Raw genomic sequence first — 27,429 nt, forward strand, 5'->3', positions numbered from 1 at the left:
GATCAGTGTATTTTTACAATATAAAAACCTTAACATTTTATAATTTCTTAAATTATGTTATTATTAGCAGGGCAGAAACAGACTGTGTAATATAACTCCACACCTCACTACACCAGTAACACTGAACAGTGTGATATTTAAATGTATTTTGAATGTCTGACCCTTTTCTGCATTTAACGGAATACAATACTAAATACACTGTATTCAGCTTTTAGCCATTAACACTTTTTTTGTATACCGCCCAAACACAGCACATACTCCTCTCGAGTCCAGAGTACTTTAGAATCTCTTCTTCAGTGCATGTTGGCAGAACTTGTGCAGAACCTTGGTTATTGAGTCTGTGATTCTGGCCTCGATATCTAGCGCATGATGTCTAAGTAATGAAGATCCGGGTAAAGCGAGTTGATAAGCAGGGATAAAAGACGGTTGGCATCATAAAGGCAGTGACCTGGGTACTTAATAAACTGACAGGCTTGGCTCAAAGTTGGCTGCAGTTCAGAATACTGTTTATTGCTCAACGTGGCCTCCAGCAATGCAAAAGCCTGAGGAAACAAAGATGTTTAGTTGAAAATGTGAAACTACGCATAAAAACAACTTGAAACCTCTTTCATTTGCTACTATTCAATTATCAACGATTAATTAAGCCACAACTTATGATTAGAGGGAGAGTCGTAGCCTAGTGGGTAGAGCTTTGGGCTATCAAAGCCCTGTCTGCTCCAGGCAGTACAATGGCTAACCCTGAGCTTTGACCAAACGTAGATATTAGATATTAAACAATAATCTGAACTAAAAAGCATATTTAGTATCATTATATAATTCTTCCCTACTTGACATGCACATACTGGAATAAAATGTTAGTAAATGTGGCTCTTACCTGATGGGCCTTTTGTGACAGCTGCAGCTCTGTTCCTGGCTGAGTGCGTAACTGGTTTTCTGATGGCACCTGCACCAGAAGGAATGCTGACATGCTACGTGCAACTACTCGAAATCTGCAATGAACACAAAAAAACGCATAAACACCTTTTATTTTCACAGTGTTGTCTTTTAGTCATATTTTACTGGTATGAATGGAAACAACTATTGCTATTGCTATTGTCCAGTTAAATTAGGTGAACAATGATGCAAGAAAAATTTTGATATGTCTAAATGTATGGAGTTCAGCAATTTTATAACATTAAAACCACCTTCTTGTTTCTACACTCACTGTCAATTTTATCAGCTCCACTTACCATATAGGAGCACTTTGTAGTTCTACAATTACTGACTGTAGTCCATCTGTTTCTCTGCAGGCTTTGTTAGCCTTCTTTCATGCTGTTCTTCAATGGTATTATTTGGGTGGTGGATCATTCTCAGCTCTGCAATGACACTGACATGATGGTGGTGTGTTAAGTGTGTGTTGTGCTGGTATGAGTGGATCAGACACAACAGCGCTGCTGGAGTTTTTAAACACCTAACTGTCACTGCTGGACTGAGAATAGTCCACCACCCAAAAATATCCAGCCAACAGCGCCCTGTGGGCAGCGTCCTATGATCACTGATGAAGATCTCAAAGATCTCAACACACACTAACACACCACCACCATGTCAGTGTCACTGCACTACTGAGAATGATCCACCACCTAAATAATACCTGCTCTGTGGTGGTGCTGTGGGGGTCCTGACCATTGAAGAACAGCATGAAAGGGGGCTTTATATTACAGTCAATAATTGTGTAACTACAAAGTGCTTCTATATGGTAAGTGGAGCTGCTAACATGGACAGTGAGTGTAGAAACAAGGAGGTGGTTTTAATGTTATGGCTGATCGGTGTATATAAAATAGAGACATGTAAACAAAACATTAATCTATTCAGTGAACAGCATAAATATATGTCAAGTTTATTATAAATACCATTTACAATTAATTTAGTATCTATATTGACAACCTGGCAGATGTAGGACCTGAACCAGTGACATTCTTATTACTAGTCCACTACCACTGATGACATACTTCATAAAATGAAGTTATTTAATGCTATGTCTTTTTGGGGCATTTCCTCCTTGTTCAAATCCCATTTACCAATTGCAACTCCGCTGACCAAGGAGTACTACAGAATACATCTCCCACAATACCCTCTGCATGCATGCAGTTGGGAGTTACTTCACCTGGCAGTGATGGATTCCCACAGAGAGCCGAATCGCGTACGGAGAGTCTCTGTGATTCATCCACCATTAATTTAGGTGCTTTGACCAGACAGCTAATGTAGTTTTTCACTCTAATAAATGCTACATTTTTTATAAACATACTTTTGTAAAAAAATTTCAAATGGTAAAATGATTAGTAGTGCATTAAAATAGTGTAAAATCATGTGGATGTATTTACTTATTGGAGAGTGGTGACTTGCGGCCCAGGCCAATCGCTCCGAAGAAACCTGAATTGAGTCTCTCCTCTCCCAGCTGGGTCAGGTGACTCTGGAGGGAAATAATGACAAGTACCAGTGTGTCCAGCTCACAGGGGTCACACTGATTCACCTGAACCTGAAGCAGCTGCAAGGCCTTATGCCACCACAGGAACACCTTGGCCTCATCTGCTGGACTTCTGTAGGAACATTAATACATGAATTTTCTCATTAAAGATTCCTGTGTGATTTTTATTCAAATAGACTGAGGGGTAAGAGCCTCGCACTGGAGCCCAACAGTTGCAACTTGGCTGTGGTGGGCTTAAGTCTAAAGCAGTCTGTTTACAGGACTCGGAATGTTGCTAGTTCAAGTCTTACCACCGCAATGCCATAAATGTAAACGTCAATGTATTAGGCCAGTGCTCCTAATGTTTTGGCTCATGAGTACATACGTAATAAGGTTTATTTATTTGTACTTTTTTACAGTTTGCAGTTTAAACAAATGTACACTGTTGCTTATTTGTAACAGTGTTTTAAGAAAACTTGAACATGTATTTATTTGAGTGAACAAATTTTGTCCCTGCAATAATGTTCTGTAATGCTAAGAAAGTGTAAACACAATCATTGTATTGTAAATGCAAAATAAACTCCTTGATTTTAAAAAACAAATGATACTTAATAATACTTGTTAAAACATCTGTCAGCAGCCTGACCCATCTTGACCCTGACATGAATATTGGTGTTTATACATATACACATTTTAATACACCTATACATGTTTACATTCACCACAGTCATCGTTTCTTACAGACAAACAGACTAATGTGTATAAACACTGCAGGTTACCTAGGAAAAACTTGGTTAATCCAGGAGTTAAGCAGCATCAGAGTTTTCTTCTCATTGAGCAGGGTTTGCTCCATGTTGAGCTTCTGAAGGATGTAGACATAGAGGGTGAGGTAACTGCCCAGATTCAGGCTCTCTTGGATGAATTCCTCTACAGTGAGTTCAGGAACCTGGAGGGATACCAGGATGGGCCCCCAGCCAGAGTACTTATCCACAGACCCACCTAGGAGAATGAAGAATATTTATTGATTAGATCGGTTTAATAATTTAACCATAACTTTTGGTATATCTTTAAACTGGTTTGGAACAGAAGGGAGGAGGGCTGCTGGATGGTGAACAGGACATGGCTGAGGACCTGCATTTGTTCTTAAACAGATTTGAACAATCTACCCCATCATGCCTTCTACCTGTTGCACACAATTCCACCTTGTCATCAGTAACCTCACCCTTAACACTTAAACCATCTCAAGTGAAAAGGGAACTGGATTGACTTAAGCAGGGAAAAGCAGCCGGACCTGACGGAATCTGCCCCAGGCTGTTGAGGATTTGTTCCAGTCAGCTTTGTGGTATTTTCACACACCTTTCACACCTTCCCACTCTGTGAAAAACTTCCTGCTTGGTTCCCGTTCCCAAAAAGAGACACCCAAAAAACCCCAATGATTACAGGCCTGTGGTCCTTACTTCACATGTTATGAAGTCGCTAGAGAGACTGGTCCTTGCTCACATCAGACCCAGGGTGAGGGAATACATGGATCCTCTACAATTTGCCTAACAACAAAACATCGATGTGGATGATGCTCTCATCTACATGTTACAGAGGGCTCATGCTCATCTGGACAGTGTGGACGCTACTGTGAGGATTATGTTTTTCGATTTTTCATGCGCCTTCAATACTATCCAACCTGCACTGCTAGGTGAAAAGATGTTGAAGATAAATATGGAACAAGCTCTAGTCTACTGGGTTATGGACTATCTATCTTCTAGACCACAGTTTGTGCGACCTAAAAACTGTGTCTCTATAAATACCTTGAGCAGTATCGGGGCCCCACAAGGAACAGTCCTGTCCCCTTTCCTGTTTACGCTGTATACATCAAACTTTCAATATAACTCCAACAACTGTTTTCTTCAGAAGTTTTCAGATGATTCAGCAGTCGTGGGTTGTATTAGGGCATGATGTGAGCAGGGATACAGGGGCATGGTCAAGAATTTTGTGGACTGGTGTAGCAACAACCACCTACAACTCAACATCTCAAAAACCAAAGAAATGATGGTGGACTTTAGAAGAAGGAGGAGGGATCCTGAGCCAGTTACCATTCTAGGAACTGAGGTGGAACTTGTACCTAACTACAGGTACCTTGGAGTTCAGCTGGACAGCAAGCTATCTAATCTATCTAAATGTACAATTAAAATCTATAAAATCTAGGTCTGAGACAGCCTAGTAATAGACACACTGGCTGAAATATATTTAGGATGAAATGTAACACTGACCAACTTAAACAGCAGCAAAGGATGAGCGATCGTCTCTGACTTTACATCTACAAGATGGACCAACTAGGTGGGAGTGTCTAATAGAGTGGACAGTGAGTGGACACGGTATTTAAAAACTCCAGCAGCGTTGCTGTGTCTGATCCACTCATACCAGCAGAACACACACTAACACACCAACACCATGTCATTGTCACTGCATTGCTGAGAATGATCCACCACCTAAATAATACCTGCTCTGTGGTGGTCCTGTGGGGGTCCTGGCCATTAAAGAACAGGGTGAAAGCAGGTTAAAAAGTATGTAGAGAAACAGATGGACTACAGTCAGTAATTGTAGAACTACAAAGTGCTTCTATATGGTAAGTGGAGCTGATAAAATGGACAGTGAGTGTAGAAACAAGGAGGTGGTTTTAATGTTATGGCTGATCGGTGTACTTGTGTACAGTACAATGGAATTCTTTACAGGGCACAGGGGTAGCCATAAGGCTACATAGTGCACTACAGAAATGTCATGTGACACTGCAGAGAACATTTCAAATTGGCAATGCTCAGTGTAGTTACTTTACCATAAAATATGTATGACTAATAGAATATAGACTTAACCCATATCCAATATTTAAAGAGCCAAAGCTAAATTATAGTTACCATTAGTAAAGTATGACAGTATGCAGGCCTCAGTGGTGTGAGCCATATGGCGTACAGAGGCCAGGCATCTGCAGGTAGCAGTAAGAAGAGGCAACACCAGGGGACTCCTATCCTTCTTCTTCACCCAGGAGTGGAGCTTGGTAGCAAGGCCTTCGGCTGTTGACACATTTGCTGTGTTTAACAGGCTCAGCAGCTCAGCAAACAGGCTGCACGTGGCCATGTGCCTCTGCTGATTGTCACTTACTAATGAAATAAAATAATAATGCTGTATTTTAATACATTAGAAAAAAAGACTAGGGTCAATCTATTACATGATATAATAAGTTAGTTAGTTATTTTAGCCAGTACTAATAATGCAATGCAAAAATAATGCAAAATACTTTGCTATAAAAATTTATAAACTAATTAGAATTTTTTATACCTAAATACAGCAAATAAATGACATTAAAAAGTGTTGAAACAAAAGAAAAGCTGTGTTCTCTTACCAGGGGGGTTAAAAAGCACAATGCAATCCATAAGCCTCTCCAGCTCGGTTTCTAGGAAAGCCAAACTGATATTACCATTTTGATCCAGAGATGTCAGGAACTGCACCATAAGACGAAGAAAGGCTTGGCACTTCAGAGTCATGTCCTAACAAGTGTGGTAAACAATAAAAGAAAAATTTTTTTTTACAGTGCATCCGGAAAGTATTCACGGCGCTTTACTTTTTTCCACATTGTGTTATGTTACAGCCTTATTCCAAAATGGATTACATTCATTTTTCCCTCAAACTTCTACACACACACACAATACCCCATGATGACAAAGTGAAAAAAGTTTGTTTAAAAGTTTGTATTCACAGTATTGCTCAATACTTTGTTGAAGCACATTTGCAGCAATTACAGCCTCAAGTTTTTGAGTATGATGCTACAAGCTTGGCACACCTATTGGGCAGTTTCTCCCATTTGTCTTTGCAGAACCTCTCAAGCTCCATCTGGTTGCACAGCCATTTTCAGATCTCTTCAAAGATGTTCACTCAGGTTCAAGTCTGGGCTCTGGCTGGGCCACTCAAAAACATTCACAGAGTTGTCCTGAAGCCACTCCTTTGTTCTCTTGGCTGTGTGCTTAGGGTCGTTGTCCTGTTGGAAGATGAACCTTCACCCCAGTCTGAGGTCCAGAGCACTCTGGAGCAGGTTTTATTCACGGATGTCTCTGTACATTGCTGCAGTCATCTTTCCCTCGACCCTGACTAGTCTCCCAGCTCCTGCTGCCGAAAAACATTCCCACAGCATAATGCTGCCACCACCATGCTTCACTGTAGGGATGGCATTTTAGCCAGGTGATGAGCGGTGTCTGGTTTCCTCCAGACATGACACTTGGGAGTTCAATCTTTGAGTTCAATCAGAGCAACTCTGGAGCTCTGTCAGTGTGACCATCGGTTTCTTGGTCACCTCCCTGACTAAGGCCCTTCTACAACTTGGGGGCCAGCTCCAGGAAGAGTCCTGGTGGTTCCAAACTTCTTCCATTTGCGAATGATGGTGGCCACTGTGCTCATTGGGACCTTCAATGTTGCAGAAATGTTTCTGTACCCTTCCCCAGATCTGTGCCTCATTACAATCCTGTTTCTGAGGTCTACAGACAATTCCTTGGACTTCATGGCTTCGTTTGTGCTCTGACATGCACCGTCTACTATGGGACCTTATATAAACAGGTGTGTGCCTTTCCAAATCATTCAAATCCAAGTCCAATCAACTGAATTTACCACAGGTGGACTCCAATCAAGTTGTAGAAACATCTGAAGGATGATCAGTGGAAACAGGATGCACCTGAGCTCAATTTTGAGTGTCATGGCAAAGGCTGTAAATACTTATGTACATGTTATATTTTTGTGTTTTATTTTTAATGCCTTTGCAAAAATTTCAAACAAACCTTTTTCACTTTGTCATCATGGGGTATTGTGTGTGTGTGTGTGTGTGTGTGTGTGTGTGTGTGTGTGTGTGTAGAATTTTGAGGGAAAAAATTAATTTAATCCATTTTGGAATTAGACTGTAACAACAAAATGTGGAAAACAGTGAAGAGCTGTGAATACTTATATAATACTATATATAATTGATTAAATGTGTTTATTTTTTATATGAAATATGCTAACTTTGTGATGAAGTTCCTCTAAAGTGGATCCAAAACCAGCAGACATTTTCAGGAGTTTGATCACAAGCTTTGAAGATGTATCTTGGCTGAGAACAAGAGTAGCCGGGTAGTGTGTATTCACGTATCCTGTTACATTTTGGTACGAAGAGAAGTCTACTAGGTGCCAAGGCAGAGAAGTTGACTGACCAAGGAGATTCAGAAGGGGAGAATCCTGTGGAAAAGGAATAACAAAAACTTTTAAATCAACACAGATTTTGCATTGTACAAATTATGTTGATACATATCACAAATCACTTAAATGAGCTAAGTTTTAAATTACAAACAATGTAAGGTACAGTGAAATATTAAATTTAATTGTGATGTGGGTGAGCATTACGTCTGTGGCAATTTAGGGCTCTAACTGTCCAGATGTATTTGGCAGGATACTACAAAGTTTCTTTAAACTATATTACATTCCAGTTGTTTCATACACTTAAGATGTGGTTTCATCCCGTTTGTTTTTTCCCAGTAACCATAGCATATTAATATTTAAGTCATTTAGTAATAGAGTCCACTCTGTTTGCATTTGTGAGCAGTAAGGAAGGCAGTCATGATGAGTGTCTATGTCTGAAAAAAAGGATGTAAACACGCCAGTCTGACCTATGCTGTTTATCTGCCGTTTTTAAGCTTATGATTTACTAACTTTGATCCCATTAGGAAGGTCCTAGGTTCGATTCCGAGATCGGTTCGGGGTCTTTCTGTGAGGAGTTTGCATGTTTAGTCTATCTGCCCTGTGATAGACTGGCAACCTGTTGAAGGTGTTTTCTACCTTTCACCTAGGGCTGGGCGGTATGGCACATCACGGTATGGTATATCACAGTATTTTTTTATATGAAATTTTATATAGGTCTTATTCTTTTTTCGAGAGTACACAGAATATAAAGCATTTTTATTTCATCATGCATATACAGTATATAACGGAGAATTTGAGAACTGTAAGATTTGCTTGGCCACACAAAATGACTCAATATATGAAGGTATGAATATGCATGCAACAGTTGCAGAATGTAAGCAAGTTTTATTGTGCAAACTGCAATGTGGTAAAAACAGAACATTGATGCCAAAACCATAACATTTTATTATGTTGTAAGTATTATACCATTACCTTAGTTCTCCCAGTATAATTATTATACTGTTATACTGAGGTATTGCTCTACTGAACAACATGACTACAGAGCTATTGTAGGAAAGAGGGCTATTGTATACAGCCCCGCTTCCAGCTTGCTTCAGTGTTGTTAGTATAACAAAAAAACACTATGTTTCGATCAGATAAAGGCGAATCCACTTTTTTAATCTTTTATTCCGATTGTCTATAGAGAAATCGTGTCCTTGCCTAGGTGGATTGTTACTGCGTTCATAATGTCATGATAGTGATGTGATATTAATCTACAACCTTTTAAAATTTACATTTCACAGTTTTTGGATTTTTTTCACATTGTATGATTTACTACTGTACCCATCCTGTAAGGCCTTTTTTCTGTAATAAAGCACGTCTCTAGGTACCTAATAAATTTATTATATTAAAATTTACATTTATCATTTTTACAATATATTTATATCATTTTTTTTTTTACTGTGTAGGACATTTATTCTGTAATACAGGTAGAGTGCATTGTATGTCATCATGCACTTTTTAGACACTCCTTTAGTTTGTCCTTGCAGATGAACCTCGTATTTAAGAAACAATGTTAACTAAAAGTGAACAAAGATCCTTTTGAAATCTATCTGATTGTTGTTTGTTCCTTGATTACTGCACAATCAGTTCGTGCAGTTCTATTGATTTTTGGATGTTTATTGGCTGCAAACAAGACGAACGAACCTCGGGCGTCAGGAGAACATCCAGTATAAAGCTAATATGACCATGGTGGTGTACAGTGTCCAGTACGAAAATCCCGTCAAATATACAAACACAAAAGTCAGAACAACAGGGGATGCAGTCATTATTTTTTCTTTTTTCTCAAAACTCCTGCCCGACTTTCCCGCTCTTTATAGAGCAAATATACACGTTAGTGCGTGCACACGCTTGCACGTTTATTTCCGGTTGAACTGATAGAAAATGTTATTTGATTTTTATCTTGCAACGAAAAACGTGGAACTAAATGCTGCCTATATTTGAAGTCTACAGCAACTGTATAAACTATGCCACGGTATGGCGGTATATGAAAAATCCATATCATTCAAATAATTGAAGCCGGTATACCGAGCGTACCGTCATACCGCCCAGCACTACTTTTACCCAGTGAATTGTACCCACCATGACCCTGATTTGGATAGATAAAACAGACAATGAATAAATAAATGAATGATATTCCACCTAATTTTTAATAGCTGGAATAAATAAATATTGATCGGTGCACTTTTAAAACACATGCAGTTGCAGCTTTTTTGTGACCACTTCATGACCATTTGTGACCATTATCTCCCATTTCAGTTAGCAGAGGTAATGATTGCAGCAGTTATGAGAAATCCCCTCCGGCATTCCCAGCCTTCAAACGAGCCAATCATTGTCCGTATAGGCATCAATCATTGACTGCCGTGAAATGTGGCACTTTTCTTTAAAATTCCATGAAGTTCCGTGAAATTAAGCAAATTTCCCTGGGAATTTAGTAGGGCCCTATTTATAAGACAATACAAGGGCTAGTAAAAGCATAAAACTGTATAAAAGTATAAAAGTGTGTACCTAATTGAATGCACAGTGTATTTGTGTTTATAAAGTGAATGAAACCATATAAATGTGACCACTTACAGATTTGCTGACGAGATTGTCCTCTTTGGCTAGGAACACCATTAGGTAGAGGAGGTAGACCACCATTGTCTGGGCACTGTCACTAGGTTGAGGGTTCAGGGTGTCGTTCAACACACTGACCCAGTTGACTTCACACAGCACTCTGCCCAGAAACAAAAAACAACTCTTCGGGCTTCCTCTTTCCACCTGGAGTAGAGATGATAACAATTTTGTTAACACCACATACAGAAAGTTTGGGTTCGTAATTTCAAGCTGAGAGAAAGCAGTAATAATACACTGATCAGCCATAACATTAAAACCACTTCCTTGTTTCTACACTCACTGTCCATTTTATCAGCTCCACTTACCATACAGAAACACTTTGTTGTTCTACAATTACTGACTGTAGTCCACCTGTTTCTCTACATACCATTTTAGCCTGCTTTCACCTTGTTCTTCAATGGTCAGGTATTATTTAGGTGGTGGATCATTCTCAGCACTGCAGTGACAATGACTTGGTGTTGGTGTGTTAGGTGGCATGGACACGGTAACCTCCTTTTACTCTGTTCTTCAATGGTCAGGACCCCCACAAGACCACCACAGAGTGGGTATTATTTAGGTGGTGGGTCATTCTCAGCACTGCAGTTACAATGACATGGTGGTGGTGTGTTAGTGTGTGTTGTGCTGGTATGAGTGGATCAGACACAGAAGCGCTGCTGGAGTTTTCCGTGTCCACTCACTGTCCACTCAAGACACTCCTACCTTGTAGATGTAAAGTCAGAGATGATCGCTCATCTATTGCTGCTGTATAAGTGGTCACAGGACGCTGCCCACAGGGTGCTGTTGGCTGAATGTTTTTGATTGGTGGACTATTCTCAGTCCAGCAGTGACAGTGATGTATTTAAAAACTCCAGCAGTGCTGCTGTGTCTTATCCACTCATACCAGCACAACACAAACTAACACACCACCACCATGTCAGTGTCACTGCAGTGCTGAGAATGATCCACCACCTAAATGATACCTGCTCTGTGATGGTCCTGACCACTGAAGAACAGCATGAAAGGGGGCTAACAAAGCATGCAGAGAAACAGATGGACTACAGTCAGTAATTGCAGAACTACAAAGTGCTTTTATGTGGTAAATGGAGCTGATAAAATGAACAGTGAGTGTAGACACTAGGAGGTGGTTGTAATGTTATGGCTGATCAGTGTATAGTCAGATCAGATCAGAAAGCCAGATAGATTCCACATAGTCATGTAGTTTTAGGTAAAATATTAGAAAATACCTTTTCTAGCCCAAACTAACCCAGCAATTACTTAACAGGCCATAATTTATTAAATAAGCCTGCCTTTCCATTAAAAACAAATATTTTATTAGAATAACAAAGATCTAGGAAGCATAAATATTAGTCTTAAATACAATGCAGATGCATCTTACATTGAAGAACTGGTTCATTAGCTCCTGGTCTGGATGAAGATCTTTCCATGGCAGCTTGCTATACTCAGTGTGATAATCATACAGCAGATACTCAGGCATCTTAGGAAAGGTGCAGCTCTTGCAGTAATGCATGAGATGCAGCCACAGGGCACCTCTTTGACCTGGTAACAGCCGATCTACTCCAAAAACAGGTCAATAAATTAACAAAAGCTGGAACTCTTGAAAAGTTGGAAATGAGAATGAAAAGTTTATATAACATTTAAGTTACAGCGTTCCACAATAAGCAGATGAACTGGTAACAGATGAGAAAATCATGATTGGGTATAAAAGGAGGATCCACCAAAGTTGGATCCTCCAAAGCAATTATTGGTCGTGGCTCACCAATTGTGCCAAACTTCAAGAAAGACTTTAAAAATCAATTAAAAAAGAACCCTTCTCAATGCAGGACAAACAATTTAGTATTTAACCATATTCTATTCATAATAATAAAGTCATAATAATAAAGTATCTATCGACCGACCGACCTACCTACCTAACTACTTATTTAAGCCACAAACCACTGTTTAATATGCGTAACCTTTAATATTAATATGAAAAACCATCATGCTTCTGTGATAAATATAGCCCCTATGGAGTAGAACCACTGTCACAATACAGTCTGCCACTGCATCAAGAAAGGCAACCAGAACCAGAAACTACACTGACCAAGCATAACATTATGACAGGTTAAGTGAATAACACTGATTATCTCTTCATCACGGCACCTGTTAGTGGGTGGCATATATTAGGCAGCAAGTGAACATTTAATCCTCAAAGTTGATGTTTAAGAAGCAGGAAAAATGGACAAGCGTAAGGATTTGAGCGAGTTTGACAAGGGCCAAATTATGATGGCTAGACGACTGGGTCAGAGCAGTGTCCAAAAATGCGGCTCTTGTGGGGTGTTCCCGGTCTGCAGTGGTCAGTATCTATCAAAATAGTTCCAAGGAAGGAACAGTAGTAAACCAGCGACATGGGTCATGGGCCTTGGCCAAGGCTCATTGATGCACGTGGGGAGCGAAGGCAGGCCTGTGTGGTCCGATCCAACAAACGATCTACTGTAGCTCGGATTGCTGAAAAAGTTAATGCTGGTTCTGATAGAAAGGTGGTCATAATGTTATGCCAGTTTGGTGTATATTTCACAAAGAATAAGCTGTACATCAGCTCTCTGCAGAAATGCCTCAGCGTCCTCTGGGCCCAAGCTCATCTGTGCTGTAGCCACGGTTCAGCATGTTTTCGGGAAAAACAGACGTTAAGTTATTTGTGCCAATGATGAATAGGACCATCCAGACTGTTATCAGTAAAAGGTGCAAAAGCCAACATATGTCATGAAAAGGGGAATCAGACAATGATGACCACAGACTGTTGAGCAGCTGAAGTCTCGTATCAAGCAAGAATGGAGAATTTTATTTGCAACAATTAGAGTTTTGCAAACTAAATTCTCTTTAATAGGAAAGTTATACAACCCTAAATCAGAAGAAGTTGGGACAGTATGGAAAATGCAAATAAAATAAAAATGCAGTGTTCCTTACATTTACTTTGACTTTTATTTCATTGCAGACAGTTTGAACCCAAGATATTTCATGTTTTGTCTGCTGAACTTTACTTCATTTATTAATATACATCAATTCCTGCAATTCAGGCCTGCAACACATTCCAAAAAAGTTGGGATGGGGCAATTTAGGGCTAGTAGTGAGGTGAACAAACTAAATAATGATGTGATTCCTAACAGGTGATGTCAACAGGTGATTGTAATCATGATTTGGTACAAGGTACAAAAGCAGCATCCAGGAAAGGCTGAGTCTTTGATGAGCAAAGAAATGTGTAAGAAAATGATTGAAATGTTTAAAAACAATGTACCTGGGTGCCCAGGTGGGGCACAAATGCCACTTAAAACTTTACTGTGCAAAAAAGAAACTTTATGTTAACCCTGTCCAGAAGCGGCGTCGACTTCTCTGGGCTCTGAGGCATCTAGGATGGACCATCACACAGTGTAAACATGTATTGTGGTCACATGAATCAGCATTCCAGTTTCTTTTTTGGAAAAAATGGACGCCGTGTGCTCCGGACCAAAGATGAATAGGACCATCCAGACAAGTCCAAATGCCAGGTCTGTCATGGTATGGGGCTGTGTCAGTGCCCTTGGCAAAGGTCATTTACACTTCTGTGATGGCAGCATTCATGCAAAAAAGTACATTGAGATCTTAGAGCAACATATGCTGCCTTCAAGATGTCATCTTTTCCAGACACGTCCATGCATTTTTTTAACAAGACAATGCAAAACCACATGCTGAACACATTACAAAGGCATGGCTGCGGAATAAGAGGGTACAAGCGCTGGACTGGCCTGCCTGCAGTCCTGACCTGTCCCCAATAGAGAATCTTAAGACGTGTTTGCAGGAAGAATGGGACAAAATAAAACCTGTAACACTAAATCGCTTGGTATCATCGGTGCCAAAACATGTGAAAAGGAATGGCAACGTTACAAAGTGGTAAATGCTTTACTGTCCCAACTTTCCCAACTTTTTTTGGAATGTGTTGCAGGCCTGAAATGCAGGAATGGAGGTTTAACAGAGGATTAACAAATGAAATAAAGTTGAGCAGACAAAACATGAAATATCTCAGGTTCATTCTGTCTGCAATGACATAAAAGTTAAACTAAATGTAAGAAACTTTAATTTCTAATTTGGGGCTGAAAAAACACATAAAAAAGATTGTTTGTTTATTATCGTAACCTTAATATAGATAAGATCACATTTTATAAGTTATTAATACATATCCAAATAAAAACAAAGAGTTCACAAACATGTAATATTAATTGCATTGTATTTAAAAATAGTTCTACTAACCTTTAAATTTGTTATGCAAGGACTCAGTTAACTGCGTAGAAAGGCCAACCAAACTGACCGCTGAAGTGCTATCGGATTCAAGCCAGGGAGAACAGCGAGGGTTGCTGTATTTGGGGGGAACCGTGGTTAAATAATAATAATAATAATAATAATATAAAAAAAGCGTACATAACAGTATGAATGAACAGAATTAGGAAATACCTTGCATCATCTGTGTCCAGCACTTGAATCCAGGGCCTGAAGAGTTTAGCCATTTTTGAATAGAGGTCCTGAACAGCTACATCAAAAACAATCCAATACAAATGACCAGTTATAAAGCAAGCAAACTATACTATAAATGCATATACCTGAAAACTGAATTTATATTTGTTTAGTAGTAAATAGCATAACTTTTATTAACTCTTATTATTAACACTTCTGAGTCATTAAACATTTAAAAGTTCATGTGGTTTTGATTCCCATACCTTTGAGCAATCTTCCACTCCCCACTGGCTCCTTGCTACAGTTGTTCAGTTCCATGTTAATGAGGTAACTGATCAGAAACTCCAAAAACATCTTTACTTCCTTGATGTAAGGTCTCCATTTGGAGAGGATGCCAAAACTACGGAAGTCTCCATTGGACAAACGCAGCTTCAGAAAGTAGTTTGATAGCCATTCTATTGTTTCATCAACCTGAAAGAAAAGGTTACTTGTGGAGATAAGGGAGGTAAAGGTACAGTGAGATGATAAAATAGGAACTAAAATGTGGGTACATTGTACGCTACACATGTATTGATAATCTTTTTTAATTTCTAACAGATTTGTTAGACTACTAAAGGATAACAACTGGTCCTTAAATATTGAACTTCTTGATCATCTTCTGGTGAAGCCATTCATTTGTTGATGTGGAGGTATTCCTCCTAATCTTTAGATTTTTGCAGAGACCTGAAGGTTTTTTAGTCAAAATTAGCTGATATTTGGAACTGTTCATAACATGGTATCTTAGGTGGTTAATAGTGTGTTGCAGAGTAATTGTTAGAGGTTTTATCCAAGAGGGTTGCCTGGTGGTTGCTAGGGGGTTACTGGGTGTTCATTATACACTGCCTGGCCAAAAAAAAGGTCACCACCTGGATTTAACTAAGCAAATAGGTAAAAGCCTCCCATTGGATAATTACTGCATGGAAGCAATGGAAGAAGGTCATGTGGTCTGATGAGTCCAGATTTACCCTGTTCCAGAGTGATGTGATGGGCGCATCAGGGTAAGAAGAGAGGCGGCTGAAGTGATGCACCCATCATGCCTAGTACCTACCGTACAAGCCTGTGGGGGCAGTGCTATGATGTGGGGTTGCTGCAGTTGGTCAGGTCTAGGTTCAGCAACGTTATATGCCCAAAGAATGAGGTCAGCTGACTACCTGAATATACTGAACAACAATGTTAATCCATCAATGGATTTTTTCTTCCCTGATGGCATGGGCATATTCCAAGATGACAATGCCAGGATTCATCGGGCTCAAATTGTGAAAGAGTGGTTCAGGGAGCATGAGACATCATTTTCACACATGGATTGGCCACCACAGAGTCCAGACCTGAACCCCATTGAGAATCTTTGGGATGTGCTGGAGAAGACTTTGCGCAGTGGTCCAAATCTCCCATCATCAATACAAGATCTTGGGGAAAAATTAATGCAACTCTGGACAGAAATAAATGTTGTGACATTGCAGAAGCTTGTGGAAACGATGCCACAGCGAATGCGTGCCGTAATCAAAGCTAAAGGCGGTCCAACAAAATATTAGAGTGTGTGACCTTTTTTTTGGCCAGGCAGTGTATTATCAATGTCGTTGTGTACTAGCAGTATTGTGATATAACAGGGTGCACCAACTTTTGCAACATTCTGGAAATGGTTTGCTGCTCATATTTTGAAAATATAGGACAAATTAACAGACAAAAGGTGAAAAATGTTACCTGTTGGGTTGAGAGACAGATGGACAAGGTCGCTTTCTTTTTCTGATTAGTGCCACAGCCAAGCACTTGCAGAGAAGCCCTCCAGCAATCTGGGCTCAGAAGTTGTTTTGAGCTACCTGTCGTACAAGCAAATCATTGTTCAAGATTAAAATACATGTATTTTTATTGTAATCTTTAAAGCAGTATGAAGTATGTCAAATCAAAGTAAGATGCTAAAGAAAATAAAAATAATTTAAACATATTCAAAAAGAGCTTCCACAAACGCTCGATTATACTGAGATCTGGGAATTTGGAGGCCAAGTCAACACCTCAAACTCGTTGTTGTGCTCCTCAAACCCTTTGTGGCAGGACGCATTATCCTGCTGAGAGAGGCCACAGCCATCAGGGAATACCGTTTCCATGAAAGGGTGTACATGGTCTGCAACAATGCTTAGGTAGGTGCTACGTGTCAAAGTAACATCCACATGGATGGTAGGACGCAAGGTTTCCAAGCAGAGCGTTGCCCAAAGCATCACACTGCCTCCGCCAGCTTGCATTCTTTCCATAGTGCATCCTGGTGGCATGTGTTCCCAAGGTAAACGATGCACACGCACCCGGCCATCCATGTGATGTAAAAGACCAGGCCACCTTCTTCCATTGCTCCGTGGTCCAGTTCCGATGCTCATGTGCCCATTGTTGTCACTTTCGGAAGTGGACGGGGGTCAGCATGGGCTATGCAGCCCCATACGCAACCAGCTGCGATGCACTGTGTATTTTGACACCTTTCTATCAGAACCAACATTAACTTCTTCAGCAATTTGAGCTACAGTAGCTCGTCTGTTGGATCGGACCACACGGGCCAGCCTTCGCTCCCCACGTGCATCAATGAGCTTTGGCCGCCCATGATGGTCGCCCGTTCAAATCCTTACGCTTGCCCGTTTTTCCTGCTTCTAACACATCAACTTTGAGGATAAATAGTTCACTTGCTGCCTCATATATCCCACCCACTAACAGGTGCCGTGATGAAGAGATAATCAGTGTTATTCACTTCACCTGTGAGTGGTCATAATGTTATGCCTCGGTGGTGTATGATACAAATCCCAGGCTATGAAAGTTGAGTAAAAGTAGTTTGGGTTGAATACTGCTTTAAGACACTGTAAAAATATGTAATATATGTCAATTCGTTCATGTTAATTACAGCATTAGATTAAAGAAAATATACTATTTCTCACAAAAAACTACAATAAGTTTTAATTTACCGCATGTTAGCAAAGGCAAGTCAGTTTCATGTGTGGGCTACTCACTCTCTGTGAAGAGTCTGAGGAAGTCACTGTAGTGGTCAGGAAACTGATAAACCAGAAGGTAGGTCCAGTGCTTGCAAAAGAGGTTAAAGGGCACAAGAACCTCAGGTTCAGGCTCCAGGCCACAGGCTGTGAGGGCCAGATGGATGAGCTCCATCAAACAACTCCGCTCAGTAAACGATGGCTGAGTGGCAGAGAGCCACTGTACCAGGTCAAACTAGAGGGGAAACAGTATAATGTAATGCATTTATTCTAATAATGGGTAAGTCAAAATAATTAAAAAAAACTCAAAAGTGAGCTTTGTATTGGCTGGGGTTAGCAACTCCTACCACAACTGAATGTTAAACAATATGGAAACATCAATATCAGCAACTCTTTGCAACCATGTACAGTGTATCACAAAAGTGAGTACACCCCTCACATTTCTGCAAATATTTCATTATATCTTTTCATGGGACAACACTATAGACATGAAACTTGGATATAACTTAGAGCAGTCAGTGTACAACTTGTATAGCAGTGTAGATTTACTGTCTTCTGAAAATAACTCAACACACAGCCATTAATGTCTAAATGGCTGGCAACATAAGTGAGTACACCCCACAGTGAACATGTCCAAATTGTGCCCAAAGTGTCAATATTTTGTGTGACCACCATTATTATCCAGCACTGCCTTAACCCTCCTGGGCATGGAATTCACCAGAGCTGCACAGGTTGCTACTGGAATCCTCTTCCACTCCTCCATGATGACATCACGGAGCTGGTGGATGTTAGACACCTTGAACTCCTCCACCTTCCACTTGAGGATGCGCCACAGGTGCTCAATTGGGTTTAGTCCATCACCTTTACCTTCAGCTTCCTCAGCAAGGCAGTTGTCATCTTGGAGGTTGTGTTTGGGGTCGTTATCCTGTTGGAAAACTGCCATGAGGCCCAGTTTTCGAAGGGAGGGGATCATGCTCTGTTTCAGAATGTCACAGTACATGTTGGAATTCAGTGCCAGCAACACTCATGCAGCCCAAGACCATGATGCTACCACCACCATGCTTGACTGTAGGCAAGATACAGTTGTCTTGGTACTTCTCACCAGGGCGCCGCCACACATGCTGGACACCATCTGAGCCAAACAAGTTTATCTTGGTCTCGTCAGACCACAGGGCATTCCAGTAATCCATGTTCTTGGACTGCTTGTTTTCAGCAAACTGTTTGATGGCTTTCTTGTGCGTCAGCTTCCTTCTGGGATGATGACCATGCAGACTGAGTTGATGCAGTGTGCGGCGTATGGTCTGAGCACTGACAGGCTGACCTCCCACGTCTTCAACCTCTGCAGCAATGCTGGCAGCACTCATGTGACTATTTTTTAAAGCCAACCTCTGGATATGACGCCGAACACGTGGACTCAACTTCTTTGGTCGACTCTGGCGAAGCCTGTTCCGAGTGGAACCTGTCCTGGAAAACCGCTGTATGACCTTGGCCACCATGCTGTAGCTCAGTTTCAGGGTGTTAGCAATCTTCTTATAGCCCAGGCCATCTTTGTGGAGAGCAACAATTCTATTTCTCACATCCTCAGAGAGTTCTTTGCCATGAGGTGCCATGTTGAATATCCAGTGGCCAGTATGAGAGAATTGTACCCAAAACACCAAATTTAACAGCCCTGCTCCCCATTTACACCTGGGACCTTGACACATGACACCAGGGAGGGACAACGACACATTTGGGCACAATTTGGACATGTTCACTGTGGGGTGTACTCACTAATGTTGCCAGCTATTTAGACATTAATGGCTGTGTGTTGAGTTATTTTCAGAAGACAGTAAATCTACACTGCTATACAAGCTGTACACTGACTACTCTAAGTTATATCCAAGTTTCATGTCTATAGTGTTGACCCATGAAAAGATATAATGAAATATTTGCAGAAATGTGAGGGGTGTACTGATCAGCCATAACATTAAAACCACCTCCTTGTTTCTACACACACTGTCCATTTTATCAGCTCCACTTACCATATAGAAGCACTTTGTAGTTCCACAATTATTGACTGTAGTCCATTTGTTTATCTGCATGCTTTGTTAGCCCCCTTTCATGCTGTTCTTCAGTGGTCAGGACCCCCACAGGACCACTACAGAGTAGGTATTATTTTGGTGGTGGATCATTCTCAGCACTGCAGTGACAACGACATAGTCGTGGTGTGTTAGTGTGTATTGTGCTGGTATGAGTGGATCAGACACAGCAGCGCTGATGGAGTTTTTAAACACCTCACTGTCACTGCTGGACTAAGAATAGTCCACCAACTAAAAATATCCATGGTTTTAATGTTATGGGTGATCAGTGTAGGGCTATGAAAACAGTGTAAGATATTACTACAAGCAAGTATTTACGTTAATAACACAAAAATAACTAACTTTTGTGAGAAGCATGAAGATGACGTCTCCGCTGTCGGCGTGAAGTGCTGTCACCACTCCCTTATATAAAGCCACTAGTTCAGAAGGTGAAGCATTGGGAGTGAAGTAAGGAGACAGCAGGTTACACAGACGCCTCTTCGACAGAATGGTCTTCAGCATGCGTTTGCATTCAGTTGGAGTGTCACTAATAAAGACCTAAAGCCACAGAAATTCTTATTAATTCATCTATTCACAAAATGAATACAAGCAAATGGCAAAAAGGTAAAAAATGACCTGACTTCCAAAATATACAACCCCTGGCAAAAATTATGGAATCACCACTCTTGGAAGTTGTTCTGTCAATTGTTTAATTTTGTAGAAAAAAAATTAATCACAGACATGCCACAAAACTATCATTTTTCAAAATGTCAACCTTCTGGCATTAAGAAACAATAAAAAAAAGAAACAAATATAATAGTTGTGGTCAGTCACAATTGCTTTTTTTAGATCAAGTAAAGGAAAAAAATATGGAATCACTCAAATCTGAGGAAAAAATTATGGAATCACTCTGTAATTTGCAGTTTAAAAACAAAACATCTGCAGCAGATTAGATTTGCTAATTATTCTTCAGTTTAAAAAGAGTGCTCACACCTCGGAGAGCTGTTGCACAAAGCAGATTGTCATGAATCATGGTTCCAACACAAGATATGTCAGTTGAAACAAATGAGAGGATTATAAAACTCCTTCAAGAAGATAAATCATTGTGGAATGTCGCAAAAGATGTTGGTTGTTCCCAGTAAGCTGTGTTTAAAATCTGGACCAAGTACAAACAAAATGGGAAGGTTGTAAAAGGGAAGCATACTGGTAGACCAAGTAAGACATCAAAGCATCAAGATAGAAAACAAAGCAATATGTCTTGAAAACAGAAAATGCACAACAAAACAAATGAGAAACAAGTGGCCGGAAAGTGGAGTCAATGTCTGTGACTGAACTGTAAGAAATCACCTAAAAGAAATGGGATTTACATACAGAAAAGCCAAACAAAAGCCACCATTAACACCTAAAAAGAAAAGAACAAGGTTAAAGTAGGCTAAAGAAAAGCAATCGTGGACTGTGGGTGACTGGATAAAAGTGATCTTCAGTGATGAATCGCGAATCTGCATTGGGCAAGGTGATGATGCTGGAACTTTTGTTTGGTGTCTGTCCAATGAAATTTATGAAGATAACTGCCTAAAGAAAACATGTTAATTTCCACAGTTGTTGATGATATGGGCCTGCATGTCGGGTAAAGGCACAGGGGAGATGGTCTTCAATAAATGCCAAAGTCCACATTGAAATTTTGGACGCTTTTCTTATTCCATCAGTTGAAAGGATGTTTGGTGATGATGACTTCATTTTTCAAGATGATAATGCATCTTGCCATAGGGCAAAGGACGTGAAAACTTTCCTTCAAGAAAACATATAATGTCAATGGCATGGCCTGCAAATAGTCCGGATCTCAATCCATTTGAAAATCTCTGGTGGAAATTGAAGAAAATGGTCAATGACAAGGTTCCAACCTGCAAAGCTGATCTGGCAACAGCAAGAGACAGTTGAAGGCAGATTGATGAAGAATACTGTTTGTCATTAGTTAACTCCATGCCTCATAGAGTTTAAACCATTATAAAAGCCAGAGGTGGTGCAACAAAGTAATAATGGTGCAGTGTTTTCTAATGATTCCATAATTTTTTCCTCAGATTTGAGTGATTCCATATTTTTTTCCTCTACTTGATCTAAAAAAAAAGCAATTGTGACTGACCACAACTATTATATTTGTTTCTTTTTTTATTGTTTCTTAATGCCAGAGGGTTGACAGTTTGAGAAATGATAGCTTTGTGGCATGTCTGTGATTTCTTTTTTTTCTACAAAATTAAACAATTGAAAGAACATCTTCCAAGAGTGGTGATTCCATAATTTTTGCCAGGGGTTGTATAAATATGACATACTGTATTTCTTTAATAGTTTAAACAATATGGCAGTTCTTGTTCCTAGTTCCTTTCAGTTCTTGTTTCGGAGATTGTGTGCACTGTTCTTGTGAGTTTTACCCACATTTTTTTATGTTGTATAAATTGTAAATAAATTGTATAAATACCCATTCGTCCCTCTGGCAGTGAAATGTTCCTAGTTCCAGTGGTTGCAATACAAGCCCAAAGCATAAAAGATCCACCCACACACTAAACAGATGGAGATGTTCTTTCATGAAATTCTGCACCCTGTTTTTACTCTTCAAACATACCTCTGCTTATTACAGTACAACAGTGTGCCACTCCATGGTCTGCTCAATCTTTATGAGTGTCTTATGTATGTATGATTTGAGCCTTTCTAGCAATCCTACAAGCAGTTCTCTCTGAAAGTTATTTTGTCTTCCAAATCTCAACAGGGGGAATCGGCTACCTGAAAACTCTTTGTACAATAATTACCAAGGAGTCCCAGAATTGTACAATATTACAGTCCAAATATTTGTTCAAGAATGGTATACATCATGAAGTCTGGCCAGGAAATAATCTTTATATGGTTTTTACAGACACATTTGTCCCAGCCTTTATGAGGTTATCCTGTAAGTCTTGTGCTTTCATTGATGTCCATATAAGATTGCTATGGCTTCTGAACAAACTTTCTTCCACAGCCAGGCAGGTTTGCTGATGCGCCATATGTTACAAACAATACTGTCCCAATATATATATGAAATGTTCAAGGTCTTAGAAATCTTCTTTTACCCATTGCCCTTTTGGTGCAATGAAATGATCTCCTCTCTCAGGTTTTTTGAGAGCTCAGTTTTCACTATGGAGACCAGTTTTCACCATGAACACTTAAATCTCTGAATGATGTTTATATAACACATCACAGCTAAATGACAATAAGGGTTGTTATTAAGTTCCAAACGGTTTAATCATGTTGTAACTCAACTTTAGGTCTGACAGACTAGCAGTAGGTTCTAAGTCTACATTAAAATACAACATCATTAATTTTCTTTCTTCATTTGCTGCATCTTTTAACTGATAAAAAAACGATTTAAAACAGTTACTTAAGGCTTAAAATACCTGTCCCAGGATTTCCACACAGGAGGTAAAGAATTGGCGAGTAGGTGGGTGTCTCTGGATGTCATCACAAATGAATGCCACAATCTGATAGAAGGCCGCAATTCCCACCTTCTGCATGGCTGGCAAGGAATGTAACTTGTAGGAATTAACAAGGGAACTAAAAAGAGAAAATGTGGTGGTGAGGTAAAAATATCTAATCTAGTTTTAATCTTAGTATTAAAACACTTTGGCTTTGTGTTAAACAGATGGTCTGACGATGTAAAATTGTTTACTGGTAGAGATGTACTCTACTCATTATACAGTGATTTACCCTAAAAAAACACAAGATGGCCAAATGGATTGTTGGACATTCTATTTCAGTACCATGAGCATCAAAATACAGTTCATATAAATAATACACAATTAAATATTAGCTAATATTGGTTATAGTGGCTAAATCTAGCTGGATACATTATATTATTGCTGAGCATTTTTCATTCATTTTTCATTCTCGGTAGGGCGGCAGGGTAGCACTGTCGCCTTACAGCAAGAAGGTCCTGGGTTCGATCCCCAGGCGGGGCTGTCCGGGACCTTTCTGTGTGGAGTTTGCATGTTCTTCCCATGTCTGCGTGGGTTTCCTCCCACAGTCCAAAAAACATGCAGTCAGGTTAATTGGAGACACTAAATTGCCCTATAGGTGAATGGTTGTGTGTGTGTCTGCCCTGTCCAGGGTGTTACTGTGTGCCTTGCGGCCATTGAAAAGCTGGGATAGGCTCCAGCACTACGACCCTGATTAGATAAGCGGTTAAGAAAGTGAGTGAGATTGGGTACCCAGTACAGAATAAGAGTCATTGTGAGCTGGATTTCATTTTTTTTTAATGATAAACTAAATTCTCTCTGTTAAATATAAACAAATGTAGAAATTGATGCCTGCAACACACTAAAAAAGTTGGGACAGAGGCACTGGGTCACATCACCTGTTCTTTTAACTATATGTTTGGGAATTTACTATTGTTGCAGTTTTGCAAGTAAAAATTTTCTCTGTTCATGCTGTATACAAGACTTGAGCTGCTCAGTGGTCACTGGTTTTTGATTAGTCTCTTCATGATGCACAATACATTTTTAATGTGGAGACACATCTAAACTGCAGGCAGGCCAGTCAAGCACACGCACTATATGTCTACAAAGCCATGACAGATAGAATGAGGACTTGTATTTGAACCTTTGTCTTTTTGAACATATTTAAACATATGGGCATTTGAGCATTATTTAAACAGTATTGAGAGATGGAGCTTATATAACTAAACAAAAAAACTGAAAAAAATACTTTTAAACTAAATTGAAGTTTATTGTGAGGAAAAAGTTAGCTGGTATTTCCCCCTTCTGCTGCTGAAATAACCTCAATTAGACGTTTCCGATAACCATCTAACAGTCTCTGACATCGACTGGGAGAAAGTTTTTCCCACTCCTCCATGCAGAATTGTGTGAGGTTTGAGGGCTTTCTTGTATGCACAGTTTCAAATCACCCCACAGCATCTCAATAGGATTAAGATCCAGGCTTTGACTTAGCCATTCCAAAACTCTCAATTTCTTTCTTTTGATTCATTCCTTGGTGGATTTACTGGAATGTTTTGGGTCGCTGTCATGCTGCATGGTCCACTTCAGCTTCAGTTTAAGTTTTTGGACAGATGGTCTTACATTTTCCTCAAGCATCCTCTGATACAGTGAAGAATTCATCGTTGATTATATAATGGAGCGCTTGCCAGGCCCTGCTTTCCACCTCCATGCTTCACAGTTGGTATGAGGTTCTTGTGCTCAAATAATTCGACTTTGGATTCATCTGTCCAAAGCACATTATTTCAGAAGTCCTGGTCTTTGTCTAGGTGTTCTTTGGCAAACTTTAGTCTTGCCCTGATGTTTTTTGGGTTTTTTTTACATCAAGGGTTTCCTCCTTGCACAGTCTCTTTCTGATGGTAGATGCATGTACCTTGCTATCAACTGTGGCAAGAGCCACATGACATTGTAGGATTTTTGGAAACTTCTTTACGCATCTTGCGGTCTCTCTTAGGCTAAACTTGCTAGGACGGCCTGACCTGGCCATGTTGCCAGTTGTTTTAAATGTTCTCCACTTGTATATTATTTTCCGGACAGTGGAATGGCTGATTTCTAATTGTTTTGAGATCTTTTTAAATCCCTTCCCAGACTCATATGCATCTACAACCTTCTTTGTGAAGGCTCTTTAGATCTCACCATGGTGATTACACTCACTTCAACAATCAAGAGCAAACCAAACTAATGTCTGAGATTTAAATAAAACTCCAATGTCCTCTAACGATGGTCTAATCATTGCAGCTGATGTGGTGCACCTGATTCTAATTTTAGACATTTTAAGTAGTAATAAATGTGGGAGTGTCCTAACTATTTCCTCACAATAAATTACCATTAGTAACCATTTGTTCATTACATTTTACAACTTGTGTTTAAAAGTAATTTTTAAAAATTTTTTGTTTAGTTATATAAACTCCATCTCTCAATACTGTTCAAATTAGATCAAATGTCAATGTTTAAATATGTTCAAAAAGACAAAGGTTTTCATGGGGTGTCCTAACTTTTTCACAAGACTGTATATGCAGATCACCAATGTCGTTAGCAGTGATGCACCCCCATGCAATTACAAATGATGTTTTTTGCACTTTGCTATGGTAGTTGTTTGGATGGACTTTTTCATCTTTGGCATGTAGAATCCAATGTCTGTTTTTCCCAAAACAAGTTGAAAGGTGAACTTGTCTGAGCACATCCATCTCAGATGACTTTGGGCCTAGAAAACTTGTTGGTGTTTTTTGTGCAAAATTAATAAGGCTTTGTCTTGGCATTACAAGTTTCAGGTGACGATTTTTTTAAGTACTCCTGAGCCCATGTGACTATCTATCTCAGTACCATAAAGGTTTCTCAAGGGCTTAATGGTCACGCACATTCAGCAGCAGTTGTAGCCCTTGGCCTTTATGCACAAAGATTCCTAGACTCCTAGAATCTTTTCATAATACTATGAACTGTAGATGGTAAAAGCACTGAAAAACATGGTCTTTGAACTGACTGACAATTCTTTCTGGATGCTCCTTTTATACTCAATAACCTCACCTGTTACCTAGCTAATTGTGGAACCTTCCAGAACAATGTATAACTTAACTCCATTTGTTTTTTTGTCCAACCCTGTGATTAACAGTGCAGCTTGTTAAAACTGAGTGGAAGATAAGCACGGTACTGACGTGATGAAGTTCTCTGTATGAACGGCAGCCTCGGCTAGGCTCTGCGGGAGCGGCTTAACTGCATCCGCTTGTAGCTGTTTAATGTCAGACTTCAGGGACTGGATCTGATTCTGCACCGGCTCCAGTTTATGCATGCCTACATACTAAAGATTATAAAAACACAGCAAATTGTATGATACAAATTCATGACAGAAGCTGGAGAGTGCAGTAAAATTTGGTCAGAAAATGTGTCTTACATACCTTAACGGTGATGTGAGCAGCTCCCTGGCAGGGCTGACCTCCTTTGCCTTTGCACTCTAGCTGCATAGAAAGCTGCTCTTCACGATTGGTATAGAGCTGAGGCAAGATCTCTAACAACTCGCTGTCCAGTGCCACCTGCTGTGTCTCACGCAAGGCTGCTAATCTAAAACACAATTAAGTTAAGGCACAAGTAAATTATGCAATTTTAATTGTACTTGTTGCATCGATGTGTACTAATAATCTGATAAATATTAGGGTGCAGCAATTGCATGATTATTATATATATTATGTTTATGCATTTTTCCCCTTTTTCGCGCGTCCAATTGCCCAATTGCATCACGCTTCCTCTCCACTAATGCCAACCACCGCTCAGATATGAGGAGAACAAAGCTAACTCACACCCCCTCCGACATGTGGGCAGCAGCCGTATGCATTTTGTCACCCACACTAGGCGAGTGCATATATGTGAATCAGCCTTGTGTACGGAGAGACACACCCTGATCCGCACTTCTTCCTCACCTCTGTGCAGGTGGCATCAATCAGCCAGCAGAGGTCGTAATGCATCAGTTATGAGGAGTCCCTATCCGGCTTAATACCCCACCCCTATATGAACAACAGGCCAATCGGTGTTCATGTGGCAGCTCAGCCCAGCCCAGCCCAGCCGGATGGCAGAGCTAAGATTCGATACCATGTATACAA

The 27,429-nt window shown here is 40.0% G+C and overlaps 1 protein-coding gene across 1 annotated transcript in view; it reads right to left on the bottom strand.

Moving 5' to 3' along the window:
* Positions 1-27,429, bottom strand: part of epg5 (ectopic P-granules autophagy protein 5 homolog (C. elegans)) — an 85,656-nt gene continuing 58,227 nt past the window's right edge. Inside the window, exons 28-45 of the mRNA XM_063017964.1 lie at positions 26,731-26,893; positions 26,491-26,633; positions 23,246-23,402; positions 20,187-20,381; positions 17,788-18,001; positions 16,505-16,620; positions 15,028-15,235; positions 14,765-14,840; positions 14,564-14,667; positions 11,679-11,854; positions 10,262-10,447; positions 7,478-7,687; positions 5,835-5,979; positions 5,350-5,592; positions 3,223-3,442; positions 2,361-2,576; positions 875-989; positions 1-542 (exon numbers count right to left, since the gene is read on the bottom strand). Coding sequence (XP_062874034.1) covers positions 360-542; positions 875-989; positions 2,361-2,576; positions 3,223-3,442; positions 5,350-5,592; positions 5,835-5,979; positions 7,478-7,687; positions 10,262-10,447; positions 11,679-11,854; positions 14,564-14,667; positions 14,765-14,840; positions 15,028-15,235; positions 16,505-16,620; positions 17,788-18,001; positions 20,187-20,381; positions 23,246-23,402; positions 26,491-26,633; positions 26,731-26,893 — 3,070 coding nt within the window. The 3' untranslated portion in view covers positions 1-359. The remainder of the gene's footprint in view (positions 543-874; positions 990-2,360; positions 2,577-3,222; positions 3,443-5,349; positions 5,593-5,834; positions 5,980-7,477; positions 7,688-10,261; positions 10,448-11,678; positions 11,855-14,563; positions 14,668-14,764; positions 14,841-15,027; positions 15,236-16,504; positions 16,621-17,787; positions 18,002-20,186; positions 20,382-23,245; positions 23,403-26,490; positions 26,634-26,730; positions 26,894-27,429) is intronic.

The sequence above is a fragment of the Trichomycterus rosablanca genome, chromosome 21 (genome assembly GCF_030014385.1).
Source record: "Trichomycterus rosablanca isolate fTriRos1 chromosome 21, fTriRos1.hap1, whole genome shotgun sequence".
Classification (NCBI taxonomy): domain Eukaryota; kingdom Metazoa; phylum Chordata; class Actinopteri; order Siluriformes; family Trichomycteridae; genus Trichomycterus; species Trichomycterus rosablanca.